Source organism: Adiantum capillus-veneris, chromosome 7, assembly GCF_014529385.1.
Source record: "Adiantum capillus-veneris isolate H3 chromosome 7, ASM1452938v2, whole genome shotgun sequence".
Classification (NCBI taxonomy): domain Eukaryota; kingdom Viridiplantae; phylum Streptophyta; class Polypodiopsida; order Polypodiales; family Pteridaceae; genus Adiantum; species Adiantum capillus-veneris.
In genome coordinates this window covers 112,484,036-112,511,712 of record NC_140937.1, presented here as the reverse complement: position 1 = coordinate 112,511,712, position 27,677 = coordinate 112,484,036, and the positions used below count along the sequence as shown (strand labels likewise).

General features: G+C 44.0%; 2 protein-coding genes across 9 annotated transcripts in view; both read right to left on the bottom strand.

Annotated features, from left to right (window-relative positions):
- LOC147454446 (DEAD-box ATP-dependent RNA helicase 8-like) overlaps positions 1–21,943 on the bottom strand; it is a 131,454-nt gene extending 109,511 nt beyond the window's left edge. For 3 of the 8 annotated variants that reach the window (XR_015188623.1, XR_015188624.1, XM_086516399.1), the window contains exons 1-3: positions 21,773–21,939; positions 21,582–21,677; positions 21,393–21,472 (exon numbers count right to left, since the gene is read on the bottom strand). The gene's annotated coding sequence lies outside the window, so the exon portion shown is untranslated. Of the gene's footprint in view, positions 1–21,392; positions 21,473–21,581; positions 21,689–21,772 lie in introns of all 8 variants that reach the window. The other 5 variants (XR_015188625.1, XR_015188626.1, XM_086516401.1 and 2 more) reach the window with 4 other exon arrangements.
- On the bottom strand, positions 8–24,573 carry LOC147454445 (uncharacterized). The gene is made up of 5 exons (XM_086517044.1): positions 24,179–24,573; positions 23,986–24,085; positions 3,188–4,302; positions 2,392–3,154; positions 8–67 (listed from the first exon to the last, which is right to left on the bottom strand). The coding sequence occupies exons 1-5, from the start codon at positions 24,571–24,573 to the stop codon at positions 8–10; spliced, it is 2,433 nt and encodes an 810-aa protein (XP_086373170.1).
- Positions 24,574–27,677: the final 3,104 nt, after the last annotated feature.

Sequence of the window (27,677 nt, the reverse complement as noted above, 5' to 3'; positions counted from 1 at the left end):
TTAACATCTAAGATCCTGAGCCATCAATCGATATTCTTGTCAGTCCTAACTTCTGAATGCATTTAGCCTACCAAGATAAAATATTGGGTAGATGCAACAAACTTGGCTTAATCATGACTTCATGGTAATGCGATATTTTGGCTCAAAACCATACATACATGACATCCTTTATATAACTGGAATCCCACCACAACAATATGAAAATCCAGCAATTAACTTGCCGCTGGACACAAAAGAGCAACAATCATGAGGAAAATAGTTTGTGAAACCAAATTGTATCAAGCTGTTTTTCTCATGCCCAAACAAATTAGACAAGAAGGAACATAGGTTGAAAGGAAATGATCCTCAGTTATGAGCACAGAACCTCCCAAAATAATCATATATTGTGCATCCAAACTTGCAAGGGCTTGACTGCCGTCTGAGTGGAAGCTCCAACCTTAATCATTAAGGCCTTGAAGATCAAAACCCTTTGCTATGATTGTCTAAAACTTTTTTAAGACAATGGAGCAAGGGGGGTGTGGCCCCTTAGCAACATTTCATTGAAAAGAGAAATAAAAGATGGATAATAAAAACTTGAAAAGACAGATCAGTGCACAGTGCACATGGGATGTCTACAGCCCATGCATAGTGCTTATGGTGGGTGTGTTCAAATTCACAAATGCAACGGAAAGCAAATATTTTTGCATAGGGAAGATCGGCCCATGCGCTTAACTACACTAGCAGCCCTTTATGTATTATGAGCGCAGCCTTTTGTGTGCATTACGAACTCATACAAGAGGAAAACCAACACAAAAATATTGTGCAGTATTGAAAAGGCAGAATAGGAGTTAAATTAGACAAGCCTAAAGTTAAATTGAGCGTGGAACCCAGAGACGTTAGAGCTCAGAGTTTCAGAGGTGTTTGAGACGAGAGAGAGAGAGAGAGAGAGAGAGAGAGAGATGAAATGAAATGTTATATTAACGTCTTCAAAAGGCCAAAGTGACCTATGAGACCTAAAAGTTACAATGTGGTGGATCTGATACAAAGTCCGAGTAACAAAAGTAACAAAATGAAATGAAATGAAAATGACAATGACAATATGACTAAATGACTACTATGGAATCCTAAACTCCAAGGTGTGAACTAATCAGCTAGCTGGGATAGCTAAAATCACAAGAGATCCAGCATCGGTCGCTGGCGGATCTCATCAATCTCCTCCATGGTCAGTAGTCTGACCGGGCGTCGTGCATGTCGGGCCAAAGTGATCCGAATCCTCTGATGCACCCTCCGTCGGTGCTGTGTAGTCCTCCGTAGTCGCGGGCGTCTGGATCTCCCCAACTCGGTCGCCCGATCGATCACTGTGCCTCTGGCGTGAGGCGGCGAGCTCTGCTGTGGTAGTAACTCCTCCAGGTGTCCAGTGTCTGCTCTAAAGAAGTCTGTCATCTGTCTCTGATGCTGGCTAGCCTCTCCTCTCATCAGGCTCTCTCTGTGTCTGCGCAGCTCGAGCAAAAACAAACCCAAGCATCTCTGATCCTCGTACCGCATGACTCTGGAGAGTGGTCCAAAGCCCTCTCTGAACAAGCAGTGGAAGCGGCCTCGTATCTCGTAATAGACGGGGCAGTGGCATGTGTAGTGCAACTCTGTCTCAGGCTCTATGTCACATAGGGGGCATTAACTGGCCTCTGCTGGTACTCCGCTGTATCTCCCAGTCTCGATCCGCAGCTGGTGTGAAGATGTGCGTATCTGGCCAATAGCACATCGTATCCCATGAGACAGGTGAGTGTCCATGTATCTGGGCCTCATCACAAAACCATCCTCCGTAAGCTGGAGGAGATACTCTCTGTAGAAAGCCATCTTCGTGCCTAGCTCCTGTACTGGCTGTATCCATGTCCTCTTGGTGTCTAGCTGAGTGAGGTCCTGGCGGATGAGCCTGGTGATCTCGGACTGTGTAAGAGTCACAGAGGGCGCATCCAGTGAGTATTGGAAAGGAGGCAATCTGTCTATGTTGAACCCATGCGCCTGAAACCATGACGTCATCTCCCCATACCAGCATGTTGTATCTCCCTGCATGGCTAACTGTTGAGAAGACTCGAGTGCAAGGCGTGCATATCTGTCTCTGGGAAGTTCCCACATGCGGTGTATGAAGGAGACGGATCTGGTGAGCGCCTCAACCACCAGGGGGGGAGCAGCTAGCTCTGCTCGTATAATAGCACGTGGTACTGAAGCCTTGGCCCTAATGAGCCGCGAGATCATAGAGACCAGAGGCTTCTCCATGTCCCCCCATCCATCAGTGCGGCCTGTCCTCCCATGATGATCCAATGCAGGTCCCCAAATCTCAGCTCCATAAAGCAATGCAGAAGCCACCAAAGTGTCAAAGAGCCATAGCTTCGTCCGAGGCTCCTGAAACTGAACCTGTGAACACATCCTTTCCAATCTACCCAGTGTTGCCTGGGCTCTGGTCAATCTAGTCTCTGTTGCCCTCCTCAGTGAAAATGCTGGCCCACTAAAAACCACTCCAAGGTAAGTATAAGCATCTGTATACTCCACTGTCTCCTGGCCGTATGTGAATGCGGGCGCTGACCTCCTGATCCACTGTGGGGTGGTATTAAATACCATGACCTTGGTTTTACCAAGGTTGACGGACAAACCACTTTCCTGGGCAAACCTATGCAAAGCATCCAAGTGACGTTGCATCCCCTCCGGAGAGTCGGAGATCAACACAATATCATCAGCATATAACAATAGTGGAATCCATGTCCCTGCCAGTTGTGCACCTCTATCACCATCTCTCTCAATGTAGTCAGAAACCTCATCCACATACATACCAAATAGAGTAGGAGAGAGCGGGCAACCCTGCTTCACCCCAATAGTGGAGTGAACCGGTGTGGATAGACCCTCTGAGGTGCGTACATGCCCCACTACTGACCTGTATAATGCCATGACCCCCCAAATGAGCTCTGTGGGTACTCCCATCTGCTGTAATCTGCGCATCAATCTGGCTCTGGGTACTGTGTCAAATGCTTTGCGGAAATCCACAAAGCTACAATAGATCCGTCTCCCATGTGATCTGCCCTCCTCAATGATGGCTCTGAGTGTCAAGATATGGTCAAGAGTAGAAAAACCCCTCCTGAACCCTGTCTGCCCGGGTGCGCTTATCCCCTCCCTCTCTGCCCATCTACTCAACTGTTGCTCAAGAATAGATGCGTACAACAGTCCCAATGTGTGTCCAATCATGATAGTGCAATAATTCCCAGGCTCCATAGGGTCTCCCGACTTGAAGATAGGTACAATAGTAGATAGGCTCCAAGTATCAGGCAAGCCCTCACACATGGCACGGTTAAACATAACTGCTAGAAGCTGTGCTAGTAGATCTCTGGCATGCGTGAAATGCTCAGCCACTAAGCCATCATGATCATAAGCTCTCCCGGTCCTCATCCTATCAATGGCCTTCCTCACCATCTCAGCGGTGAAAAAAGCACATGTGTGTGGGCATGGATCGGGGGGGTCGGGAAGGGAGGGCTGCTCAGGAACTATGTATAGAGATGATGCATATTGGCCCCAGGCCTCTGTGGAAGTAATGGCAGGGGGGGGGGGGGGGGGGGGGGGGGGGGGGGGGGGGGAGTGCTCATGAAAGAGCCGCCATGCCTCACGCGTGTCCTGACTCAAGAATAGCTGGTATAGATCCTGCTCTAGGCGAGCCAAAAATGCCCTCTTCTTCCGCCGCACTAGGCGTCGGAAGTCAATCTGTGACTGTCTGTGAGTGATGTCCCCCAAAAGTACCTCCCTCTGAAGTCTAGCTCTAGTGTCCCGGCATTCCTCATCATACCAGCTGTTCTGGGGCATGCTCCCCGAACGGCGTCTCTGCTCAAGCTGGGTATGTGGGTATGCCTGTGCTGCTGCACCATGTAGTGTCTGTGTCAGTATAGTAGTAAGCTCCTCTAGAGGTTGCCCTGGCTCCTCTGCGCACAGGTGTCTGTAGATCCCATCTATGTATACAGAGTCCGTCTCCCGCGTGAAGGTGTAGCGAGTAGGGGCTACTGCCCATGGCCTGTGTGCTATACTAAACTGAAAAGAGATGGTAAACGACACAAGAGCATGATCTACTGCCACACCCACAGGTCTGGGTCCAACCGTGAGATCCTGGATATGAGAGATGAGGCTCGGTTGTGCCATGATATAATCGACTGTGCTGGCTCCATGTCTGTGTGGAAAGCATGTAAAACCCCCCGCAGCGGGAAATCTCTGCAGGCCATTCAAGATGGCCAATCCGTGTGCAGTCCCCATGTCTATCAAGTGTCGTCCATACTCAGTGTGTTCCCCATCCTATGATAGCCTGGATAGGCCCGTCTCTGCAACATCTAGCTCTCTCAGCATCTCCTCTGAAGTATCATAAAATATTGTCTGATGATCGGCAGTCCTAGCATTGAAGTCCCCTAGAATGATGATATCACCATCTCTAGAGAACTCCCAAATGTCATCATCCAAAATAGAGAAGGGGGACTGTCCTCTGGGTGGTGCATAAACTGACGTGTTCGGGGGAAAGTAGCAAATAGCAATGTAAAGATATCTGCCTGTCTCTGCTCTGAATCTCACCCACATGTACCTAGCTTGCTCATCTTTGCGAGCTATATATATCAATGGTTGCAACTCCTCCCTGAATAACACTGCCACTCCTCCTGAGCCCCACCCTCTATGCTCTGATCGTGTCTCTTGTCTACAGGCTGTCTCCCATCTATATCCACTAATGTGAGGCATAGACTGCCAAGGGGCCTGATGTGTCTCAGAGTAGAAGACGATGTCTCTTTCCATAAAACTATCTTCAAACACACCCACATCAAGGCGCATAGATCCATTACAATTCCAAGTGGCAATTTTGAGTGTGGTCCCATAGGTCTCGCACCGTCATGTGGAGCGCCGCTCTACAATCACCACCCGACCATCTCTGTAGAAGGCCGTCTTTCCCTTCTCTCTCGCCGCTTGAATCTCTGGCATTACCTCTCTCCTATGCGCAAGTTGTGTGAGAGTGAGGTCATCTCCAAGGAATATACCCGTTTTCTTAAGTGTAGGACGCCTCTTCAAGAAGTCCTTCTTTGCCTCCATGGATGGGAAACGCATGATTAAAGCTCTCTCCTTGGAAGTCTCCCCATTTCCTTGCGTCTTCTTCCCCACCCTCCATGCCTTTGTATGAGTAGCCTCACTCCCCATCATGCGGAGAAGTTCTTCGACTTCCCTCACTACCTCATCTCGGTCTTTAGACTGGTTAATCGTATATGCAAAGCTCTAGTTTTCCTTCGCTGCTCTTCTTCTAGAGTCATGTTGATGATTGTAGGAGTGGGAACAGATGTGGTTTCTTTCCCTTTCCCTTTCTTAGCGACTTCTATCCATTTCTCGGCCTCATCCGCCTTCTTCTGTGTCTTCGTGATCACATCCAACCACGAAGACGTCTTTGCCACACTCTGTTTCTCCTCCTCTTTGATCATCCGCACCTGCTCCCTGATGACCTTGATTTCCTCTATCACTGAGGGTTGGAATTCCCCTTCCTCTATTCCACTGCTTGCTCTATCAGCAAGCTCTCGCTTGAGGGCTAAGACCTCTTCTTTGAGTGCTTGTGAGACCGCCTTAAGTCCTTGTAGCTCTGCGTGCAAGTCCTCTTTCTCCTTCTTTCATTGTGCGCTTTCGTTGAGAAACATTTGAAGAAGGTTGGCCTTCTCTTTCCACCATCCTTCCGTTTCTGCTTTCCATTCTTTCATCTCCCTTTCCATTTGTGTTATCCGCTTGTTTGTAAGCACAAAGGTTGCCTTCGTATGGGGCTTGCACACTGGCGAAGTGCTCATGACCTCCATCAAATCAAATCCAGTCTGCACTTCTGCACACAAGTTTTCCCGCACTATGCATACATTTCCTCCCGCATCAGGCATACATGTCCATACATCTTGCTACATTATGCAATATGCGATTTTTGGAATAAATTCTAACACTCTGAAAAATTGATTCGAATTTTGCAGTTTCTGAAAATTTTTCTGATGTAACTCTAAGTCTTTTTTTTGTGTTTTCTGCAGAAACTCAGAAAATCTGAAATTCTGAAGCAATTCTAAAATTCTGATATTCTGAGAAATAATTTACTTCCCTGCCGGAATTCAGAAAATCAGACGAACTGATTTGTTTTGCTTTTCTGCACTTGCGGGGGATTTTTTTTTGGGGGGGGGGGGGGGGGGGGGGGGGACCCGCACCTGCTAGGGGGTGGGGGAGGGAGTGTGTGTGTGTGTTCTGATGTGGGGCGGGCAGTAATCCCCAGGCAGGCAGCTCAGCCACGCGCAGGGGGGTGCAGTGCTCAGCCACGCGCAGGGGTGGTGCAGTGTTCAGCCACGCGAGAGGAAGGCAGTCCACGCGCTGCTGGGCCTGTTCCACGCGAGAGAGAGGTTGAGACAGTCCACACGCACTGCTGAAACAATCATGTAGCAAGTGTAATGCATCCCATCTCCCAAACCAATTCTTTATGTCTTGCATCCATCCCGTGCTCAAGATCTTGCTTCTATGCGTCTTTTGAACTTTTTTGCTTGCTTCCCATGCAATTGTAGGAAGTCGATGTGAGGGGTTTTGACACATCTTTATCATGTACTCCACAACCCTTTCCACGCCCATAACCTCAATTGGAAGAGATCCCGACTCAAGAAGTAGGAGCGTATATAGTGTCTATGTCTTAACTTGGAGAAAGTTTGTAAGAAAACGCTTTTGGACATTCTCAAACTCTTTCCAAGTAGACTTTGAGATGCTCCCGCCCCACACTTCAACTCCATAAAGAAGAACCGGTGTCACCAATGCATCAAAAAGATACTTCTTGAGAGCCCAACACTTGATGTTTCCCGCATTACACATGTTCTCAAATGCATAATATGCTCTTTCCCGCTTCCAAACGACGCATAGCACATTCATGTTACTTGTGATTAGACGGAAACTCAAGGCCAAGGTACTTAAAGCTCTCAACAACTTCAAGTGTCACACTGTTGTACACGATGCATGGCTTCTTCTTATGGTTGGTTTTCACAAGCATAACCTTTGTTTTGGATTCATTCACAATCAGCCCACTATGCAAGCAAAAGTTCTCAAGAACAACCATAAGCTTTTGTGCATTTTCTAAAGTGTGTGCTAGAAGCACTACATCCGCATACAACAAAAGCATAATTACCGCATTGCAAATTGTGACCTCTTCAATGCCTTCTTCTTGCATAAAGTCAAGTATCATTTGTTCCAATCGATCGATGCATAGACCAAAGAGAGTTGGTGACAACGGACATCTTTGTTTAACCCCAATAGTGCTTACAAAAATTTCTGGAATTTCTCTTCCCATGCGCAATTGACCAATCATCTTCTCATAGATTCGAGAAACCGCAAGCATAAACTCACTTGGCACTTGGAGTTCTTCCATCCTTCTCCAAAAATTGTTACATGGAATCATATCAAAGATTTTCTTAAAGTCCACAAAACAACAATACAATCGCTTGCCTTTCAACCGACTTTCCTCCATGAGAACACGAAGAGTGACAAGATGATCAGTGGTGCTATGGTATCGACAAAAACCCGCTTGTCCCTTTGCACGCTTGTCATTCTCTTCAGCCCAATCACTCAATTTCATCTCCATTATGTACCCAAACAACTTTGTCATAAGAGACCCGATCATTATAGTCCAGTAGTTGTTTACATTCTTTACATCCCCTCCTTTATGCAAAGGCTTAATCCAACTAGTACTCCAATCATGAGGCATACCATGTTGAAGTGCAAGGTTGAACATCGCACATCCACTCATGGATAAAATCTCCCGTCCATTTGATCATCTCCGGCTTGATACCTTGAAAATCTCCCACGTTGTGAGTGGCCAGCTTTTCAAGCCCACCGCATACATTCTCAATAGTAAAAAAAGAGGACATACATGAGAGTGAACCATAAAATGGCATTTTTTCAACATTTGCTTGCTCATATAATTGCCTACAATGTGTGTACATATCCACAAGACTCAAGTTACCAAAATTCTCAACCCGCTTGCCCCTCAAGTTCTCCAAAATCTTCCACAGGCATGTGCCTTTACTTGGACTTGAAAAAGTTGTTGCTTTACTTCCCATCTTCTTCTCTTCTTTTGAATCAATGCCTTGTATGTATACAAATAACTTTGATAGTTATCTTTGTCCATAGTTGCATCAAGCTTTATCAAGGACTTTCGAGCATCTTAACATTCTTTATTAAACCACCTTTTGCGTGATCTATCTTTGTTAATACCATGGAGATGCTTTATGGCAAAGCATTCTTCGGCACAAGAACAAATAACTTTCTTGAAAGCTTCCTATTTAGTTTCCAATGGTGCGTCATATTGAAGCTTTTTTATCCATAACTTTTGCTCAACCATTTCAATGTACATTGGTGCCTATTTAAAATCCATACATAGTGATAATTTCTCTTTCCTTTGGCTGAGATTATCATGCTTAGTTGCTTCTCCACATGAAAGATCAATACATAAGGTCCGACGGTCGGATTCCGGGCTCCATTGACTAAACATAAAACTCTTTATGCGATACATGATGGCTTCAGGAGTAGCATATAGTCAATCACATTGTCCCCATTATGTTTCTCACATGTAAATCCATTGGTTCCACTCCACAAAGATACACCATTGGCAATGAGCATACCCGTGCTATCACACATGTATAAAAGTAACTTTCCATAATGATCCGGCTCTTTTTCATCCATTGAAGTACGATCATACAAGTGAACGTCCTCCAACTCCCTTGAAATATATGGCATATCAAATTGTTAAGTATCATGCTGCAATGTTTTTGTGCGAGCATTCATATCTCCAAATACAATAACATCACCTTTGCCTTTAAATTAAGCAATGTTCTCTTCTAAATCAAAAAATAGAAGATCTCTATCCATGCAAGCATAAAAGGGAGAATCACGGTGAGGAATATAGCAACCGGCTACAAAAATGGGTGCTCTTTTTGGTGTCATAATTTTCAACCATACATAACGTTTGTACTTGCATCTTTCACAATTGATACAAAATCTTTCAATCCTTTCTTAACCATACATGCTACCCCTCCTTGCCCTCTTTGTTGCTTGAGATTCTTTGACCACATTAATGAATGTACATTGTAGTCCTCCAAGCCGTTAATCCTTTGTGTATCATGCTCCCAAGTTTCAACAAGAAGTACAACATCAGCTTTGCTTGCTAGTTCATCAATGCCAACCCCCGCATTCCATGGATATCCATTACAATTTCAAAAGCATATTTTCAATTGTAACTCGGTCTCATAAGTCACGCATCCCTATTTGCTCAAGGGACTTGCCTCCTCCTTGGGCACATTTTCTTCGTGAGAGATCTCCTTGTTTTTCTTTTTCTTTTCATCATATGCCTTGCGACGCATATTTTGTTGCTTAATGGTGCGATCTTCACATATAAAACATTTTGTATCCCTCAAATAAATCCAACTATTATCAAAGATAATCTTTCCTTTGGTCTCATCCGGCATGGTACATACAATTGACCGTTTTCCCGAGCAAGGAGCTCCTTGCTTCCCCACTCTATGTGCTCCATAGACCATAACTTCGGACATACCAAAGTGGGTTTTGAAGAAATCTTCGATAACAATGGCAAAAGAAGAAGGTGTCTCTAACTTCTCTTCGAAAATTCCACAAATAATAATGTTCTTGGAACGTCGCTCCCATTCCTTCAACTCCTCCACATCCACATTCTCAACATTCTTTGTTTGAACCATAGCTTGCATGAGTGAGGAATTAGGAACCACATTGTTACCACATACATCAGGCCAAGACTTGTTTCTGCATACATTTTTCATGTCGTATACATCGCGGCTCATGGTGCAAATTTCTCCTCTTTCAATACATGGTTATGCTCTGTAAGATGCAGCGGAATGAATGTTTGAACTTTGCTCAAGATGAGTGCTCCGAACTTTGCTCAAGGTTCCTTTTACTTACGGAAGGGAGAGCCTTCCGTTCCTTTAGTGAGAGAGTGCAATGGACACAAACAAAGTGAATGGACACTGAATGGAGTGCACGAGACTGAGAGATAGAGAAGAGAATACGACACCAGAGACGTAAAACCCTCCTCCGAAGGCCCCACTCTCTATGACGAGAGCGGTCTACTTATGATTGCACAAATCTCTACAATGCTTGGACTTGCCGACGATGTCAACGACGATGAGGACGACGACGAGACGGGCTGAAATCTGAAAACGGTGAGGGCGAAATCTGCAAATCTTTATCTGCTGAATTCTGACTCTATGTCGATGACGACAATGCGACGACGACGCGCTGAAAACGCAGATGCTGAAATCTGCGTTTTCAGGGCTGAATCTGCAAACTGTGCGGGATCTGACCGTGCGGTGAGGTGAGGAACTGCTGCGGGAAGGTGAGATCTGCGAGGTTCGGGACTTGATCTGCGGTGTTTAAGGGCTGGAAACTGAAAACGCTGGTGGTTCTGCTGATTCCGTCGCGAAGGAACTGCAAAAAGCTAGGTGCTCTGCTGTCCCAAAAAAGCTAGGGCTAAACTTGGTCCTGCTGTCGCCGGTGGTCATGCAAATGCAAAACGCTAGGCCGATTTGCTGTGTCGTGATGACGCCGGGGCTGATCTGCTGTGCACAAAACGCCAAGGCTAATCTGATGCAAAAACGCTAGGTCTTCTGTGAAGAGAAAACGCTAGGGCTACTGCAGGTGTTGGTCTTGCTAAGAAGTTGCCTGTTGAGCAAGGTGCTCCTGCTGGCTCTTCTGCTAGAAAGTGCTAGCGCTAGGTTTCTATTTATACAAACTTAGTAAATTTGCCCACCTGCTTTCCAACAAAAGTCACTTAAAAATAATAAGTGAAAAATGTCAAAAATAGGGAAAATAGGTTCTGTGCACTGGAAAATGATCCTAATGGAATTTGACTGGAATCTGATGGGCATGCTATGGATATGCATCTAATCTAAGTGTCTGGACATGCACGGTCTGCGATCAGACTCACAAAAGTGCCAGATCACTTCCTATTCTAGACTGACTTGACTGAACTGAACCCTAGACATGCTGTAGCTTGTCCACGGACACATAGGGTTGGATGTGTCACGTGACATGCTCTACTTTGCTCATGCGCTCCTTCAAAGCATTCAAGTCCACAAGAGAGCGTTTACATTCCTTGACTTCCTCTTCAAGTTGCATCAAACGTGTTGTTTGCACACACACACACACACACACACACACACACACACACACACACACACACAGAGAGAGGAGGAGGAGTCATTTTTAACCGGTGTATAGGTTTGAGCTGATCACACCTATCTTGCACTTTCTTTCTTTGGATCACCCATCACACACAAAAGCCTCACACCACCATCCACTTCTCCCATGAGCTAGCACGCATATGCATCCCAAGTATACGAGGGTATCTATAGCCTAGACCGAAATGCCCCATTGAAAACCATCTCTAGCCAGATGTTAGTAATACTACACACCTCAGCCATCAGCAATTTTCCCCCCACCATACAAAGCTATGCCTCATAACAGATAGTATAATGATGAGTGCAAATAACTATATCAAAAGCTCCGAGCACAATGGGTTTTGGAGGAGATCACTGAGTGAGAGGTGCGCCGTTAGATGAAGGCCATTCAATGCCCCTCGCGAGCGGAAAGGTTTCGAGGAGGCGTAGGAGCAGCTTTACCACCTACTCCTGAGCTAAGACTGCGCTACAGCTTGGAGTACCCAGAGAGCCACTCCTATTGAGGACCCATCTGCATGGCACACATATGCAGAGCAATTATACCGTCTACCGGGGCAGCCACCCATTCGAGAGCCACCAGAGCCCCACCTAGCCATAGCGACCCTCCTCACATCTAACATAGTGGGGTGTGCCATCCACAACTTACACCATGGCCAAGCAATAGACCATACAGGTATACATAGTGAGCAGCTTATATATGCAGCTGGCACACTAGCACATTTGATAGCACGTCTCTTCAACTGCGCTTTGGTTGGACTATTAAAAGAGAGGACTATGCACACCGTTGTGCCTATCCACATTACCGGAGACACCCTCAACCTAGGGAACCACACAGCTATCATGATTGTCCACACACTAGCCAAAGTATACAGAGCAATACTGGAGACAGAGCTCAGCACATATGCAGAGTATGCAAGGCTTCTAGCTTGTAACGGGACGGCACCAAGTGCCAGCAAAAAAGAACATACTGAACAAACTTAAAACATTTCGAAACAAGACTTCAAGCTTTAAGCATCACGAGACTTCACACGAGACTTCACACGAGTGGCACAATTCCACCCCCAAAGTGCATTGGCCCCAAACTATGACGCCCCTTTGGTATTTCTTTATATTGCTTCAACGAGGTACAACATTTGCGGCTCTGCTTTGCATCTCCCACGGGTAGAATGCCAGAGAAGAAGCCCTTAGTACATATTTAAAGGCCCTTGGCCATCCAAAAGCAATAGGTTCTAAAAGCTACTGGTACAAAAGCAAGCGCCCAGAGGTCTGTCTGTACATCATGCCAGGTTAGCAAGTGTCATCGCAAATCGCGGCGAGCGTTCATGCAGCAGACTGCCACGTCATGAGTGTTTGTCAGTGTCTACTTTATTTTAGGCCCCATCAGACGGCGTACCATATGAAACTGGCCCATAGGGCGGTAGACTTTAGCTTTCCCCCGATCTTTACAGTTTAAAACTTTACAACACAGAGGAACTTCACGAATAAACCTGTAAATGGAATTAACACTTCAAACAAACCATGGCCTGGTAGCTAGAGCGCTTCCAAGCAGACAGTGACACTTTGTTGGCCCCAAAGACTGGCGCTGCTTTCGGTATTTCTTTATTCTTATTGCAAATAAACGATCCCTACACTTTCACCTAACTCTCACCAAGCTGTTCGAACCTCTCCATGATTGTAATTGCAGGTTTTTTACCCAATTTTGACAGCATATCGACGCTTTTAGGTCAAAATTACACGTGTAGGACACTTTCCCTCACATTTTGGAAGCTTTCCGGTGAGCTGCAAGTCAATTTCAATAACTTGTAATTCCTTGTTTCGTCACTGTCAAGTGCCCAAAGCCTTGCTTACGCATCACGAGGCTCCCCTTGCGCTCTCTTGCATGTGTTCATTTGACTCCTTTTGGTTTAATTTCCTAGCACCCACCAACTTATAACGTATAGCAAGGGGCCTAATGGCTTTACACTGAGCCTAGCCACCCTTTTACTCCTCAGATTTCAATGCCGACTGGCCCGACCAACTCGTGGTGACCTCGCCTTTACCACTGCAAGTGAAACTCTCGGCCGTTTGTCGTTTCACACTAGCCATGCAATGTCCAACCATTTTTTACTTCGAAAAGAGGGTCCCAAAAATAAAATAAAAATCGTCGCAAAGAAACCAACAACTAAGATTAGCAGTTGCCACGTCCTCGTGACAGTAATTAGCAGTTTCCATATCCTCGTGACATACCCTTCTCTTGAAATCGCAAACGTCCTCGATTGCATGCCATATATACATGCCATTGATGATCTTGTGTTGTTAGCACGCTTTTATCATCGCATGTACCCACAAGAAAGGTCATAACACATAGATACAAATGACTTAATGAGATCTTCATACTTTTGTCATTTCCATCTGTGATAGAAGTGAGCATTATACCTTTAACACTTAAAGAGCGATGCACACTTCTATTGCATCGAATCCGTATGTACATTTGATGTGCTAGCTCCATCATTACCCCTCTTTTGAACTCGTTGGGTTGGGACATACGTTGGGTTGGGACATACGTAAGCTGTAACCCAAAAGCCTCAAGGTAAAGCTGCAATACATTTGGTGACTGGCAATTCATGCTCTTCCATCCACTTTGCATCCATATGTGGATAGTTCTTGAACTTCACCAAATAGCGTCTTGCAACTTGTCCCTTAACTTTTCTCTCTTTAGGTGCCAAAATTTGCTCAAGTACCAAGATCTCATCAAGTTCATCAAAATCTGGCTGATCCTCTTGTGGCATATCTTCTGGCACATCAACCACAAAGGGTCTTAGAAGACTCACGTGAAATGCATTATGAATGTTCCAAGTGTCAAGCAATTTCAACCTATAAGCAACATTGTTGATCTTATGAAGAACTTGAAAAGGCCCATAGTAACGCATGCTGAGCTTCAGAAACAACCTTTCCTTGCCCTTCATCTTCTTTAACCTTGCCTTTTCAAACCATAAGAGTAACCAATCACCAAGTGAAAACAGTAATTCACGACTGTGATGATCAGTGGCCCTTTTCGGCTTTTCCCGAGTCTTCTCCAAGGCAACTTTGATTTCTTATACATTGCATCCATGTTTTCAACATATCGATCTGCCTCAAAGATCTTGTCCTTTGTATGCAAAATGGGAGGAACCTTTTTTCCACCTTCAACAATCTCAAAAGATGCCTTGCCGGTGGGCGAATGCATCGTATTGTTGTACGCATACTCAAGCATAGGCAAATACTGTTCCCACTTGCCCTTATTATCTGACACATAACATTTCAGCAGATCCAAGACAGTAGAATTAACCTCTTCTGACTGTCCATCAGTTTGTGGATGAAACGAAGACGAGAACTTGAGCGTAGTGCCCAAGTTCTCAAACAATCCTCTCCAAAACAAACTTGTCATGCGAGGATCACAATCACTGACAATCGATTGTGGCATACCATGGTCCTTAAACACATTGTACACAAACAACCGTGAAATCTGGTCAGATTTTATCTTCTTCCTGACAGGAATAAAATAGGCATGCTTGCTGACCTGCAAATAATGGTCCATATACCATCATTCCCTGTCGGCGTTCTTGGAAGATCAAAAATAAAATCTATAGCAATGCTTTCCCATGGCTTATCCAGAATCGGCAGTGGCTGTAATAACCCTAGTGCCTTTTGTCTGTCAAACTTGACCTTTTGGCAAATCACGCATGCTCGCACAAAAGCATCCACATCTCTCCAAAGTAGGCCAATAAAAGAATGTCTCTACCGCTTTCATTGTCGCATCAATTCCACAATGCTCTGCATACGGTGGGACATGACTTTCTATTATGACCTTATGTCACAATGGCCTAGTGACACGTAGTCTTCCATGCATCATCATAAAATCATCCTTGAGGAGGTAGTGCTCATGACGTTGCCCATCGTGCAACTGTTCAAAGATCCTTGCAAAATCTTCATCTAAAGCATATTGTTCCTTCATGTCATCAAGCTCATGATGATAAGGAATTGACACAACTAAAATTTACGGCTTCCTTGATAACGCATCATGCCACTCGAACCCAGAGCCAGCTGGTTGACGAAGATGATTTATGTGTATTTATTGTTAATTTTGGGGCTTTCTACTTAGCTGTCTTTTGGATGCTGAGCACAATTGGATGGGTTACCTTCTATTGGCACTGGAAACACATCACCACAAAAACTCGATTACCTTACCCATGAGCATCCCCGACTACAGCGCCCCTTTTCAGTTTCTTAGAAGATATGCTAAAAACGAATAATTTAACCTACAACTATGATAAAAATTGGGTTCATTACTTAGAGAGCCTCTGTTGCTAAAAGGAGTAGACTAGGTAAATTGTAAACCTTAGTTTCAAACACACCACATTCTTCTTGCCTTCCACATGCATAATCTGGAAGTGGAACATAGAAAGAATGTTTGCCCATCGCATATGCTTTTCCGATAACTTTGACTGTGTCAAAAAAAGTATCGCAAGGTCTGATGATCTGTTTACACAACAAAATCAACACCTAGCAGGTAGTGTTTCCAATTTGAAAGCGCATGAATCACAACCAGTAGCACTTTCTCATAGATTTGCATAGTCTTTTCTGGCCCTTGCAAGATTCTGCTTTCATAAGCTACTACCCGTCCATCTTGCATTAACACTGCCCCAATACTATTGCCACACGCATCACACTAGACCACAAATGACTTCCTAAGATTTGGTAAAACAATTATTGGATTTGAAGTCGTCTTTTCCTTCAAGAGATTAAAAGTTGAAATCTCTTTCTGTGTCCACTTGAAAGTGACCTCTTTCTTTTGCAAAGCATGTAGAGGTGAAGCAATCTCGGCAAAGTTCCTGATAAACCTTCTATAGTATGAGCACAATCCCAAGAAGTTTCGAACATCGTGCACAGTCTTCAAGACTAGCTATGTCTTTATTGCTTCAACCTTAGCGGGATCCATTCGGACACCATCCTTTGACACTATATGGCCCAAAAAGTGACTCTTCCAAAAAGAATTTCACTTTTCTTAGGATTGACAAACAACCTGTGACAGCGTAGCTCTTCGAACACAATGGTCAAATGACGCCTATGCTCCTCTTCATTCTTCGAATAGACTTTCATGTCATCAAAGAATGTGCCAACAAACTTTTGATGCGAGCGGAAGATCCGGTCCATCATCCTATTGAACGCAACAGGAGCATTTGTAAGACCAAATGGCATCACTAAAAACTCATAAAGACCAAATGTCGTCCTAAACGTAGCCTTGTGCACATCCTCTGGCCTTAAACGAATATGATGGTACCCACTCTTAAGGTCTATCTTGCTGAAAATTGCAACACCCTCTAAACGGTCAAGAATATCACCAATCCTTCGTATAGGAAACCTGTTCTTGATGGTATTCTTATTCAACGCACGGTAGTCAATACACATGCACCAAGAGCCATCCATCTTCTGCACTAGGAGCACTAGGGAGCAAAAAGGTGAAGAACTAGGTTGAATCAGCCCTTTCTCTAACAGCTCCTCAGCTTGGCTCATAATCTCTTTCTACTGGGCCGCACTAACCCTGTAAGGAGGCTTGTTTGGTGGGCTACACCCTAGAACCAAATCTATCGCATAATCCTCAGGCCTATCCGGCGGCAACCGCGATGGTAATGAATCAGAAAAACAGTCACTAAACTCTCGCAAAAATGCTGACCTTTCTTTATCTAACACAAATAAATTTGAAACATCACATGCAAAAACCAAGTACGCAGAAAGATGATTCTTAATTATAGAAGTGATAGCTGAAGCAGATACAATAGGGACAAACTCTCCTTTAAATCCAAGATGTGAGTTTTTCCCCTATGCTGCAGGGTAACTTTTTTGTTGAAGACATCCAATACTCCAAGTACACGGAACATCCATGGGACTCCCAACAGCGCACCACACCCTTCTAGTGACATGGTATAAAATTCCTCTTTGTCCACATACGATGAATATACAGACGCAGCTTTCCAATGATGGGGGTAACACACACTGAGTAACCAGGACATGCCAAACCTGCCTCTGCTGTGTGTCCCATCTCTTCAGCTTTGATGCCCAATTTGATAGCCAACTCTCGTGAGATAAAGTTTGCTTTTGCACTTGGATCAAAGAAGTTGAGTGCCCTTTGGTCTCTGACTTTACCCCATGCTCTACATAACTCGCTGGCATCCATGCTTGGCCTATCACCCACCATGTTTGGCACTAAACCTGCCATGGGTTTGGGCTTCTTTCCTTTCTTTTCCTCTTTATCATCTGAGTCAGCTGGTCTTTTCCTTTGTGGACAATCTGTAGCAAAGTGACATAAAGCATTTATTCTCAGCCATCAAGTCCTTCTTTTCCTTGAGCGACTTACGCACAAGCATATACTGCTGGTTTCTAGGCGCATAACCAGCCATACTTTGGAGCACAAATCCACCCCCGAAATACCCAGGATGTATCGTGGGTGGTGGAAAAATGTAACAAACTTGGACACCCCAAGTCAAGATTCTATCGCGACACAGCACAGATTCACTTTAAAATAGTTCACAAAAGACGACACGGCCCAGCGTAGTTCCATGCCCAGAGGTATTGGCCCCAAAGACTGGCACCCCTTTCGGTATTTCTTTTTATATTAATCTTGGTGCAAAGTACAAGGGAGTCTGCCGGGACTCACACTCAGACTCTACATCCAAATGCTCTAAGTAATGAGGGCCTAACAGACATATTTATTGTTACAAGGGATGCCCAAAATCTCAAACTTTGGGTATATCCTCTCTTGCAGAGTACCGCATTTCAGCATGTAGGCAATTTACCACGTGTGAACCCTCTCTAGCATTGCACTTATTAATAAATGACTTTTCATATTCCCTGGTCGTGGGGCTGGATTTATGCTTGCTCGACCCACATTGTTGCACCTTTATATGCATGCCTTTGGGCCCTAGGAGAAGCAGAAGAGGCATCAGAAGAAGCTCAGCATTTGCAGAGCCACAGCAGCCAGCGTTTCAGCCTCCTCTCCATCAGCATTTTCAGCCTTTAGCAACAGCGTTTTCAGCAAGAACAGCCAGCAGATTTCAGCCCATCGTTGTCCTCAGCGATAGCATTCAGCACGAGCCTCGTCATGATTGCAGATTCTAGCCATCGACGTGGCTTGCGTTTTCAGCATTCAACCATTGTTGTCATTGTCGTCAACACAGTACCCCAGCATCTAGCACCCCTTGTGTTCGGGCTCGTCCTGCCTAGCTCAGCATAGGGATCCTCAGTACTTGCAGTACCCCGCAGTACCCTAGTACCCCTCAGTACCCGCAGTACCCTAGTACCCCTCAGTACCCGCAGTACCCCAGTACCCTTCAGTATCTCCAGCATCAGTAGCATCAGCATCTCAGCATTTAGTCATTGTATCAGCATTGTGCAAGAATGAAGAAAGTACTTGCTCTCAAAGTTACACGGAACGGGAAAAGGGGGGCTCAGGGACATTTCCAAAACGGGGGACCCCGATAACTCGCTCTTGAATCGTGCGATTCATTCTTTCAGCTATCCCATTTTGTGCAGGTGTGTATGGAGCAGTAAGCTGCCGACGAATGCCTCTTCGAGTGCAAAAAACCACCATTGTCCGTGTGAAAAGCTTTGAGCTTTTTTCCTGATTGGTTCTCAACCATGGCAAGGAATTTTTGGAACGTAGAAAAGACCGGGGTGACGGAACAGGAGAGAGGGTTTAAAGCCCTTCTTTATATAGGAGAGGATGGAAATAACACCCCCCCAAAAGTTCAAAAGACCTGTCCCAAACTGTCATATTTATAAACTTTGGCGTTCCGGATTCTGCCGTTCCGGTTATGCCTGGGAAGGGAACGGCGTTCCGTTCCCGGTTCCATTTCGAGGAGGCGCCGGGCTTGGGAGCGCGTTCCGAGAAAAGGAGGGCGCCGTTCCGCTCGTTCCTTGTTACTATGCTTGCTCTGACAGCTGAGCAAGGGGGCCCTTGAGGGTTTGGGACCCGACATTCAGTGTCGTCTCTTTTCTCTCTCTTGTGTCTCTCTCTTTTATTCAATTCAGTTCAATTCTTTCAAGTGAGGTAAAGTGTCCCTTGTGTTTGTGCGAAGTACTAGATCCGAGCTAAATCCTTAAACCCTTCCGCTGCACCTAACATTGTATCAGAGTCCTGTGCGTGCTTCAGCTTCGCGAACTCAAGGGAAGTACCAGGAACCCCAAGTACCCAAGAACCACAAAGAATCCAAGCAAAACCAAGAACCCAAAGAACCTCTCCCGGGCTTTTTTTCTAAAAGACTCTTCAAGTTTGGATCCCGGATTTAGTAGCTCACGTCTTTATTGCCATGTCTTTGAACGAAGATCGACATCGGATACACAAAATCCAGATCTTGAGTACCAAGATCGACTTGCCCTGTATGCGGATATGGAAGGGATTGGAAAAGGGATCCTCTTCTGCATTCGCATTCACATGTAGCGTGCATCCACTTCTGTCAACAAGCAACCCTTGGAAATACCTCCGAGCACCCTTACCTTTCAGCTTCACCTGCAATGTTTTCACAACAGAACTATTCAAGTGGTCAGTACGTGCTCGCAAGGCAGAGTCAGCACCAAGGCTGGTATTCTATGACAGTAGTAAGGCAACTTAGTAACTCGTGTGGTTGGTGTACATCACGCCAAAAGTGTCCCCATACTTCAAGGGTCGACCCACCTTCTTAGAAGCTGATTTGGGGAATCTTGACCTCATTTTTTATGTATTGCACCGCAAATCACGCATTGTTGTACGATAATTTGGGCACAAACTTCTGATGGCTCTTCTCTGATCCAACCAATCAAGGTCATGCCACGATATCAAGTTGTCACACACATCTCGCTCGCTCACAGTTTCCACCAACGTTTGGATGGCAAAGGGAATCCCCTTTGTAAGTGCACTTGAACAAAGGCAAACATGGCCTTCACATTACTGAAGTGCCAACCATCACAGACTAGAGAAACTTGTCATCCTAAAGTCAACTCCACCTATTGTTGTTGCACCACATAGGTCTCGTCTCAATGTCGTTGACAATGTCCCATAAGCCTTCGCGCACAAACCACAACTGCAAAATCAATTTTCAAGCATAGTTATCGTCAACCTGCTTGTCCACGCTGTTCGAACACGAGAGAGCCATTTGAGCTCAATTCCGCGTGTGAATCACCCCTTAAGTGAATTGTTATTGAAGGCATCAATTTTCTCCCCATCACCAAGCTTCTCAACAACAAGCTTGGTAGAAGGAAAGTAGAGAAACTTTGCAAATTGCATAACAAAGAAAGTCTAGACCTTTATTACCGTGAGGAACCAACTTACCAAGGCACAAAACAACGGCATTGTCCGCAAGTGGACTCTCAATGTAGAGCTTGGATGGCATCTAGACAACTCTAGATGGAGGACACAAAAGGTAATAATGCACTTAGCCATAAAAATGGCATCCGCAGGACGGGACGCAATAAGGGGAACGGGAAAGAGGTACCCACAACCAGAAGGGGTATATAGTTTCAAGATTTAAAAAAAGGAGGTCCCATTGAGGAGCTAGATTGTAATAGGCCCCCGAAAATCCCCAAAAAGGACAAAACCTTAAAAACACTTTGTTGGTCACTTTCTAATCACAAACTGAAACGGGGTCAAAATGTGTCCTAAACTTTTATGTTTGAAATGCAAATTGAAACGACACATGGCCAGAATGGGCATTTGAAAACGTCGGAAGGCATTAGGAGCTTGATAAGAGCCCAACACAGCTGTTTCTTGTTTCTATGCACTAACTAGAGTGGAGATAATAGTGGTCTACTTATATAGTGTGCAAAGGAGTTCATGCTGCTTCAAGCCACGGTGACTATGCACACTGTGTAAGTAATGTTTATTTTATATAGTGCACCAAGGAATGTGGTTTTTACAAATTCATGCTTCATTCAAACTGGGTTGCCTTGTCCATCGCCTGCATATTCAAATTGTATTGACTCGCCGACATTTTTAAACTGCCTTCCATAAACCGATAAAAGACTTGGAGCCATCAAGTTTAGATAAACTGTCTTCACTTGCACTATTTTTTTCTAAAATTGCACTGATCCAAGTCCAACTTGGCAGCCTGCCAAGTCTACCTAAACCATCTTTTGACAGAAATATTTTCTACTTCATACCCATTCATAGGAACCTTTGATGGGCAAAGGGGGAAGTCCGATGGAATTGATTTTAACAAGCCTTTACATGCCTCCGAAAGCTGCCATTGCAAAATTCATACTTTTAGTGCGTTGATGGGAAGAGTATACCCATGAGTTCTTGAAGAGATGGTAAAAGCAACAAGATTATTTGACAAAACGATTTGGTACCTTCCAATGATGTCGGGCACCGCCCGCACAAAATTCGATGATACATGATGCCCTGATGCATTAACTGTAGTCTGATCGTCGTGTGGTTGTGTATATCTGCAAATGAGCTTAGACTTCTGGATCTCAATGTCTCGCTCTCACACACACAACACACACGCAAGCTTTCAGACAATTGCCCACAACCCTCTTACAATGAGCGAAGATTTCGGTGCCACAGACGCTACAATGATTCCTTGTCAATGAGGGGTGGATTGATGATTTGGTTAGGAGCTGATTTCAAGTTGTACAGACAGCTCTTTGAACTCTTTGGTTTCAAAGAGCTGGTTTTCAAGTTGTACAGCTCTTTGGTTTCAAAGACATCAAGCGGACTCCCACTGTCCCACGACACTAAGTGGCACTAGGTCTTTAATGAAGACCCCGTCATGGGATCAACGGCCGAGAACTAAGTGTGCGTATCTCAAAGATCCCCAAATTCGAACTCGGACAAGTATTGTGGTAGTATACTGCCTACATTGGGGGCAATAAAATGCACGCGAGTTTACTTTTACTTATGCTTGCCTAAGTTTACTCTTTTATTGTCCGTGTTTACTTTTTTCGGATCGAACAGCAACACGCGTCTCTGCTTTTCTGCCAGGACTTATCCTCCTTGGATCCCATCACGGGGTCTCTTTGCCTCGGCCCGATTTGTGAGAAATGTAATTTCTAGCTATAGAATCTCCTATAAATGATCCACTTATGGTGGATAAAATCACTTTCTCCGTCAATTTCAAGATGATAGGGATATGAGAATTTAACATAGCGTCCAAATATTTAAAGACGTGCTACCAAAACAAACTAATCATGTGAGACAAAAAAAAATAATGGGGAAAATCATGCTCCTTAAAAATATGACCATAACTAAGCTAGCCATAAGGTGCATGTGGGATAGTTTGGCATCCAAGCAATAGGTAGCATGAATGGGCACCTTTTGCTATGATTAGATTCTTCTTCACCCATGTCAAGGTGAAGACTAAGTTAGAGATTTTATCAAAGTAATTTAGAGAAAGTTATAAAGCTATTAACCTTTTGCACCAGGCATAATGTGGCACAATGAGAACCTACTTGCAAAAATCTCTCTCTCTCTCTCTCTCTCTCTCTCTCTCTCTCTCTCTCTCTCTCTCTCAACTTATAATAACCCCTTACAAATTACTCTATTTCAATATAGCACACATAGGTGGTGTGCACCCACTAGCATGCATAGGATATATTGATTAACACATTCATTCTCGTGCTCTGCCCTAAGCTCACCTTAAGCTCCATTTGTATCCAATGTAGCCATTCATGAGTATCGGAACTATAACCACCATTGTATTGTTACCATATACATGTGGTAGTGATGTGTGTGAATACACTTAGGACTGTTGGGGCATTTTTTCCCGACAAGCACTCTGAAGCATCTGGGATCACTCGTGACCTCTTGAAAGCACTCATTAGTATCCTGAAGCAAGCCTTTCGATGCACTTGAGAGCACTCAAAAGAATTTATAAGCATTTTGAAGCACTTGACAGATGTGAAAAGCACTAAGAAGCATTATGAAATACGAATATACTTAAAATACTTTGAGCCACTCAAAAGAACAACTTACAATCTCTCAAAGGCACTTACAAACACATAGAGTCTTTCACAAGCACTTGAAATTAGTTAGAATCACTTGGAATCACTAGAAAACACTTGGAGTGCACCACAAAGCACGTGGAAGCAGTCTAAAGCATTCTAAAGCACTTGGAATCACTTTGAAGCACTTGACACTCAAAATCACCCATGAGTACATACAAGCACTCTAAAGCACTTGGAATCACTTATGACCTCTTGAAAGCACTCATAATATTCTGAGGCAAGCCTTTGGAAACACTTAAGAGCATTTAGAAGCATTTATAAGCATTTTTGAAGCACTTGACAGATGTGGAAATCACTCATAATCATTTTGAAATACGAGTATACTTAAAGCACTTAGAGGCACTCGAAAGCACTTACAAGCTCTTAGAGACACATGTAAACACTTACAAACCTCTCAAGAACCATAAAGCACTTACAAGCCCTGACACCTACAAACATCTCTCAAGCACCATAGAGCAAGGCCAAGCACTTTAATGCACGGATAAGCATTAAAAAGCTCTATCAAAAACCATAAATATTGGTAAAGTATTGTAATGCACTAACAATCATCTGGGTCCGCTTGGAGGCAGTTGGGAGCACTCACAAACTGAAAAGCACTTGAAAGTACGATAAACTATAATGGACTAACATACACATGAAAGCAGTTAAGCAATTATAGGCACCTTCAGGGTTGATAAAGCATTTGGAAGGGACTACAAGCATAGAGTAAATCACTATGACACACTCTCACATGTTTGGGGTGATACACCTGAGGCAAATCGAGAAGAAGCAGTACATGCGCACTCTTGCCTATTCTCTTTTGAACAACATCTTTCTTGCTTGGGGAGATGCGGGTTTCCACTCCAAAACTGAAACACAATTTCCCTAGCTTAGGTCTTCAGGATGCTTTCTCTATGTACTTGACGGTGACAAGCATCTAAGGGAAGTGATCCTTCCTTCACATCATGATGAAATCAAAATTTGCAGCAATGAAATTTCTTTCGTGCAGTCCTAAAGCCTTGGCAACATCTCTACTGCTCATTTGATCATCATCACCACCCACTCCATTTATGAATGCCATGATAATAGCCCGTCTCAAAAACAACTCATTATTTGAATGGGGTGTCTTCACCTCAGATAACGTATGATGAATGTTAGAGAAAATGACTCTCTCAACTATCTTTGACGTGTATTGCAAAACTGAGAACATTGGATGAAGGAGGATTTGTTGTAGAATCTTCATTTGAAGAGGCTCGAAAAGCTCGTATGTTTGTTTACACCAGCACTTAGCAACCACCCTGTAGTTTTTCTTTGCCTCTCTCTCATCAATGTCATCATCCTCACGTATTTGTGTCATCCTCATCTCAATGCCTCTTTGTTCCCTCTTCTTTGAAGCCCAATAGTTTCATAGACTAGGCAGAAGATACCCCAGAATGTGTTGTGTAATAGACACTGGAGGAAGATGGGTGCATGTACAACCATTCTGAACACTATGAGATTCCATGTGGTGCAAGTTATGATGTTGATGATATAGCATAGAAGACCATCATAACACAACCATAGTACTCATGGAGAGAGAGAGAGAGAGAGAGAGAGAGAGAGAGAGAGAGAGAGAGAGAGAGAGAGAGAGAGCATAGAAGGTGCTGAGCTGCTACTAGAGAAGATGCAACAGTCACGATCAAATGTACTTCATCAGAAACATCATCCTTACATGCCTAAGGTGGGGAGACAAACATGGAGCTGTGAAATTCAGAAGTAGAGGCTATTGAGAGAGAGAGAGAGAGAGAGAGAGAGAGAGAGAGAGAGAGAGAGAGAGAGAGAGAGAGAGAGAGAGAGAGAGAGAGAGAGAGAGTACTGATGGCAGTTGAGGCATGTACTAGGAGTGGAGTAGAATGAAATTAGAATGTGCAGTTGGAGTTAATAAAAGGAGGTTGGGCCATTTGCTTATATTTGAATTTAAAATCTCTTTTGACAACCCACCTTATCCTTCCTCTCACTCCTCCCAAAAGAGGTGTCCAAGACACTCCTTTTGGTAACACCTATGCATGCCATCACCCTACCATACTTTTATAAACCCACATGTGTATTGTCTGCTGACATGAGTAGCCACATTCTCGCCTAAGCTTGGCATTAGGAATGTCCAACTTTGGTGGCAAAGGGATTATGAGCAACTAAATACATATTTCCTTCCTCATGAGGGTACTGATCACCACTGTACTCTGCATGCACTATAAGCTTAAGCTCACTGAGTCTCTCTTCTATTTACACACGATAATGAGCCATACCATCTCTATAAATTTTGCACCCTGTTCATTTTCAAATTCATATTGTAGGTGCAAAAGTATCATGGTTTGGGCAGTGTGTGATGGTCCTGCTCCCATTTTGGTTTTTTCCTTGAAACTCACATTTTTGGATCCCTTTGCCATGTAGGTATAAGATCTCTTTGAAGAAGTATCAGAAAGACTTTCCTCCAAATGGTCTCGATAAAGTTCCTTGGTTTACACTTCCCTCTGTAGACATATGATTCAACTAGTCTCTAACAATAGGGTTTCTATACTGATAAAAATTGACTAATTGCAAATACATCAAGGAAATTACGCTTGCAAAACCCTGACCAATCACCTTTTAGGGAGAATTCAACCTTCCAATCAATAGCAAATTGAGTTTTCAACTTTGGTTTCTACAACCTGTACAAAAATCACATGGTGGCTATAACTTTAGAGCCACTTGGTAAGTCAAAATCTGCTCAAATCAAAATTTTATTGCACTCTTGACACAAAATCCTATTTTGCTTGTAATATGCACAAATCAAGTCCAAATTGAATTTTGAGAAGACCACTATGCTCCGAAGGACTAGTGCTAGTCTTGGCATCAATCTGAGTTTACTTTGTGACAAGGGATCATGGATTGCAATAAATGTAACCCAGTGTCAGAATGTACTGAAACTTGGTATAGGTCTCTCACAGTCTTGTTGGAATTAGGATTGCAGGAAAACACACACAGCTTGGAGAAGACGAAGGAAGCTCAAGGCACACAATAGAGAGTGTATTACTTAATGTGCAATGGAAAGATAAGAAAGCCCTAGAGTGATTGGTGTATATACAATGACGGGGGAAAAACCTCCTAGTGAGGAAAAAAATGCCCCGGTGGTCCTAAGTGTGTTCACACACATCACTACCACATGTATATGATAACAAATCCCCCCTGGGAGTGATGCAGTAAATGAGAGCTAGCACATAGAGTATAGGGAAGTGCCATGCCCTGAGTACATGATTAGTCCACAAAGGGGAGTAATCCCAAAGCTTTTTGGAAAGCTTCGAACTTCTCACGAGACAATGCCTTTGTGAAAAGATCTGCAAGGTTGTCCTATGTTGGCACATAAGACAAGCAGATCTCTCTTACTGAGAGCCTCTGCCTGACATAGTGGTAATGCACCTCAATGTGCTTTGTGTGAGCATGAAAAACTGGTTTCCTTACAACTGTCAATGTGATCTGACTATCGATGTAGATAGTATTGCCAGTTTCCTATCCAACACCCGAATCATCCATAAGGCATCTAAGCCATACACACTCAACCATAGCTATGAAGATTTCCCTGTACTCAGCCTCACAATTGGAAGTGGCCATAGTAGGTTGCTTCTTGCTCAACCATGATATGCATGAACTGCCGACCATGAAACAAAAGCCACTCATGGACACTTGCATGTCAAAACAACGAGCCCAATCTGAGTCCAAAAAAGCATGTAAATCTCGCGCCAATGATCCCCCCTTCGATAAAACAAGCCAAGATGGCAAGTGCCACTCAAGTAGCAAAAAATCCTCTTGACAGCCTGCCAATGCTTAGACCTTGGGCTATGCATAAATTTGATGACCTGTGAGATTGCAAACTGAATATCCGGCCTTGTGTTGCATACATAAATAAGGAAGCCAACTACAATTTGGTAAAAAGTGACATTGGCAAGATCACCAGCATCATTAAGACTCAATTTCAAATGTGTTTCCATGGGAGTGGCAATAGGTTTGCAATCCTCAAGTCCAAACTTACATAGTAATGTCTCTATGTAACTTGTTTGACACAAGGCAATACCACCATCACACTGCTTAAACGGTATACCCAAGTAATGATGCAACATCCCCAAATCTTTCATCTTGAAAGTAGCATTCAAATCAGCCTTAAATTCAACAATATGTCTCTCATTTGGTCCAATGATCAACAAATCATCCACATACAGAACAACAATGAGAAGTACATCACCCTCACACTTTACATACAATGTGCTTTTTGTTGGATTGTTACGAAAGCCTCGTTTGACTGAATGAGTGTCAGCCTTCTCATACCAAGCATGAGGAGATTGCTTCGACCCATACAAAGCTTTCTTACATTTGCACACTCTATCTTCCTATCCTCCTTTAATGACAAAACCGCGAGGCTACATTACATAAACTTCCTTAGATATGTCA